Source organism: Leptonychotes weddellii, unplaced genomic scaffold, assembly GCF_054177405.1.
Source record: "Leptonychotes weddellii isolate Sample4059 unplaced genomic scaffold, ASM5417740v2 HiC_scaffold_15512, whole genome shotgun sequence".
Taxonomy (NCBI): Eukaryota; Metazoa; Chordata; class Mammalia; order Carnivora; family Phocidae; genus Leptonychotes; species Leptonychotes weddellii.
Window position 1 is genome coordinate 732 of NW_027736873.1, and position 4,069 is coordinate 4,800.

At 39.2% G+C, this 4,069-nt stretch overlaps 1 protein-coding gene across 1 annotated transcript; it reads right to left on the reverse strand.

Moving 5' to 3' along the window:
* Positions 1 to 506: 506 nt before the first annotated feature.
* Positions 507 to 3,479, reverse strand: LOC145718424 (Fanconi anemia group I protein-like). The gene is made up of 4 exons (XM_081809922.1): positions 3,415 to 3,479; positions 2,916 to 3,039; positions 2,340 to 2,425; positions 507 to 765 (listed from the first exon to the last, which is right to left on the reverse strand). Exons 1-4 carry the CDS (start codon positions 3,420 to 3,422, stop codon positions 528 to 530), a joined length of 456 nt encoding a protein of 151 aa, XP_081666048.1. The 5' UTR covers positions 3,423 to 3,479; the 3' UTR covers positions 507 to 527.
* Positions 3,480 to 4,069: the final 590 nt, after the last annotated feature.

Sequence of the window (4,069 nt, forward strand, 5' to 3'; positions counted from 1 at the left end):
TTAAGGCTAAGAATAGTCAGTAGATGGGAAAATGAAAACCACTGTGTGAAAGGCTGCTGAGGAAAAGGATTTTCACATGATCTAAATTATGAGCCCACAGATTATTTTCTAATTACAAAAGGAAACATAGATCTTTGCAAATGAAGAAAAACGATGGTCACTGTCTTAACCAAAAGAAAAAACAGTCCTTTATCTGTACAATACTGTTCTTTAAAAGAGCTCAAAACACTTCTAATTTTAATCTTACTACTTCACAAATATTTAATGATGAATGACTTAGTTTCACAAAACTCCGTAATATACTACTAGAAATAGGCACTATGCCAATTCTTAAATGGAGAAACAGAGGTCAGAAACAGATGACGGAGTTATGATTAAATGTTAAGTTTCCTGAATAGTCCTCATCTTTTTTTTCTTTTTAAACACCCAAACATTTAAGCATGGTTTTAGAATGGAACTTGCTTAAGAATGTGGTGACATGTATTTTCTACTTTCAAAGTAAAAGGCATCCTCTAGATCTAGGGCCACTATACAATGCTTCCCCTCCGTCTCCTGTCATTAACGGGCATCAGAGAGGCCTGAGTTGAAACACCCGTTTCATAAAGAGCTCCTGGGTCACCGTAGGAGTCCGGGGCTACCTTTAGGTGTTTCAGGAGTTCTCTGCCTAGTTCACAGTCCAGTTTGATGGCAAACACGATGTGTAGAATAATGGTGCCTTCCACATGACGCAGTTCACCTGATGGCACGGTAACAAGATCCAACAGCCTACAAGATTCAACAGAAAGGTATGAGCTACAGTTTGAGCAAGAGACAAGAGTGCAGATACTCAGATGAACTCAAGCTGAACTCATACCATCACTGGAGGCAGGTAGTGTAAATTCTACTGCCTCATTCCTTGCTTCTTTGTAACAAAACTTCCTGAAAGCATGAATTGTCTATTATCATTAATTCCACTTCTTTCCATGTTCTCAGTTAAATCCAATTCAACCAGGCTTCTGTCTCCTCCCTACCCACTCCCCTCAATGCCATTTGACTATTCTTCCAAGGGTTATAAATGACCTCTATGTTGCCAAAACCAATAATCAAGTCCCACCTTAATACCCAGCAGATATGACACAATTGACCACTTCCTTCTTGAAACACTCTCTTCTCTTCTGAGGTACTGTCACTGAATTCTTCTCCAATTTTTCTTTCTTTTTTGGGGGGGGGAGGGCTGGCTCATCCTCCCTTTAAATGGTGGAATGCCTCTAAGCTCAGTCTTGGGTTTCTTTTTCTTCACAATTTCCCTAGGATTCCCTATCCAGTCCCATGGTTTTAGTTCTTTCCAATCTCTTATCTCCAGTCCTGACCTCTCCCTCTAGCTCTAGACTGTCTGCTTAATACCTCCATATGGGATGCTAATATACCTCTCAAACTTAACATGGTTAAAACTGAGCTTATTTTGTCCTACACCTGCTTTTCTATCAGTCTTTCCTAACTCAGTATAAAAGACCACCTACTAATCATTTGCTCAAGCCACATAACAAAAAGCTACCCTACAGATGTGGTAGGCTGCAATCAGATTAACAGCATGAGTCCTGCAGCCAAGCTGCCCTGATCGAAATCTCAGCTCCACTGCTATATAACCTTGGGATATTCCTTAATTTCTCTGTGCCTCAGTTTCCACATGCATAAAGTAGAGGCAAAATAGGGTAGTTGTGAGGTTTACGTGCTTAGAACAGCACCTGGCACAGGTAAACACTCTACACATACTTGCTTTAGAAAAAATCTTTTTCAGACATGCCAAGCTGTGTCCTGCATTCGTACTAACTATTCCACTAACTGAGAATGTTCTTTTCCCTGATCTGCATATAGTAGTTCTTACCATTCAGGCTTTAGTTAAAGTAGCACCCTCTCTAAGAGGTTCTCCTTGACCACCCACTCTAAAGTAGCTACACTGTCACTATCACGTTATTTGAGTTATCTGCATAGCACTTTCTAATATTTTTCTTATTTATTTTCTGTTCTCTTCTCACCAGTATCTAAACTCTGAGAGCAGGGACCTTGTCTGACTGGTTCATCACTATAGTCCCAGGGCCAAAGAGTTCCTGGCACAGAGTAGACACTTCATAAACAGCTTATAAACTCACACCTTACACAACAATTATGGCTATTCTCCTGGAGAGCTACACATGAGGGAGGTGAAGAGGATGCTTTAGTACCGAGCAGCTCAGAGAGGACTAGGGAAGTTCTGTGCTAAGGTGAAGGCAGGGACTGAAAGGTTAATTAACAAGGAAGTAAAACACACGTAAGAAGATACATCTGTCAAAATGATTTTATTTCTGTACTGTACTACTCACTCATCACCACTCTGTTCCTCATTGTGATGCTTATCTAGCTTGTTGAAGAAAGTTATGATTCCTTCCAAAGCTCTCCTCCTGTTTCCCTGAAAAAATACAGAATAGGTAAGGTCTCACCATAAAGATCAAGATCACCAAGTTGAACTTAAAGTACTTTTCAGCTTAGAGGATTCTCAAATAGGAACCTAAACAGGTAAATTACAACCTAAAGCCACACTAAGCATTTACAGAACACTTTTTCATGTTGAGATTGGGTTTGAAATGCATCTTAGTGTCAGACTTAAGTTAAGGGACTGATAGTCCACCCTTTTGTGAGATCTTTATCCCTTCTGCTTCCCCCCGCACGCCGCCCCCCCCCCCCACAGACTGTGGGAGTACAAGAGTCATGTATGCTTTCCTTGGCTGAGGAGTATGACCCTTTTATCCATCATATCATCAGACATGAAATGAAAGCATCTATGCCTTAGTATGTAAATCAAGAGTATGAATAAGGGGAATGGCCCTAACTGATCATCTGATCATTCCACTGAAGTTTAATATATATATATATATATATATTTTTTTTTTTTTTTATACCTTTGAGGAGAGAACCAGAAGCTGATAGACCAGAGGTGGTATTTCTTGAAGATTCAACTTGGAGAACATCCTCAACACTTTTTCCACCACAAATTCCACCTCTTCTGCAGTCAGAGGGACATCCCTGTGAATCAAAGACTCTCAAGGCCAGAGCTATGGTCTAATTCGGGAGATATTAGAATATTATAACTGCCTCTTTGGTTTTTATCTAACAGAGAACCTTAAAGGGGGCCAAAGCCTTACATAAGCAAAGTCATATTGGAAAAAAATCATAGTTTATATAGTTATAGTTTAAATAATACAGTTTAAATATAGTTCATAGTTATAGTTTAAATAAGCAATTAAAGTAAAAAGGAGGGGAGAAAATCCTGTAACAGAAAAGAGAGGCACCAATACTCTTACTTGGAGGACAGTAGTGTTTGAGCTTGCTAAATTTCAATTTCTAGCAGGCAAGTTCACACAGCAGGGTAAAACGAGGAAAGGGAATAATGATGCTTACTTGAACATGGAGGTGAGTTGGATTACATATTGCTGATCCCATCTGGTTAAAGAAAAGGACAAAGAATATCTCAATTTAACTTATTTGCGTATTACTTTGTAAAATCAATAAGGAGGGAAAAAATTAAGGCCATTTCAAGTTTGATTTGGTACCACTGGAAAACAAGATCAAAGAATCAATGAAATAATAGCTCTTAACCTATAAAACTGCAAAAATCAAAGTCTGATGATATTCAATGCTGGGGATTTTGGGAAACAAATGCTCTCCACATACTATTTTATTTTTTATTTTTTTAAAGATTTTATTTATTTATTCATGAGAGACAGAGAGAGGTAGAGGGAGAAGCAGGCTCCCAAGGAGCAGGGAGCCCGATGTGGGACTCGATCCCAGGACCCTGGGATCATGACCTGAGCCGAAGGCAGACACTTAACCATCTGAGCCACCCAGGCGCCCCCCACATACTATTTTAGAGAGTATACTGGTATAAACCTTCTGGAAAGACAAGCTGGCAATACTTATCAAGTTTAAAAATGCACATAACCAGAAACCCCCCTAATTTCTACAGTATTAGAAATATATCCCAAGTACATGTTTATAAAAAGTCACCTAGAGATACCACCTCACACCAGTCAGAATGGCTAAAATTAACAAGTCA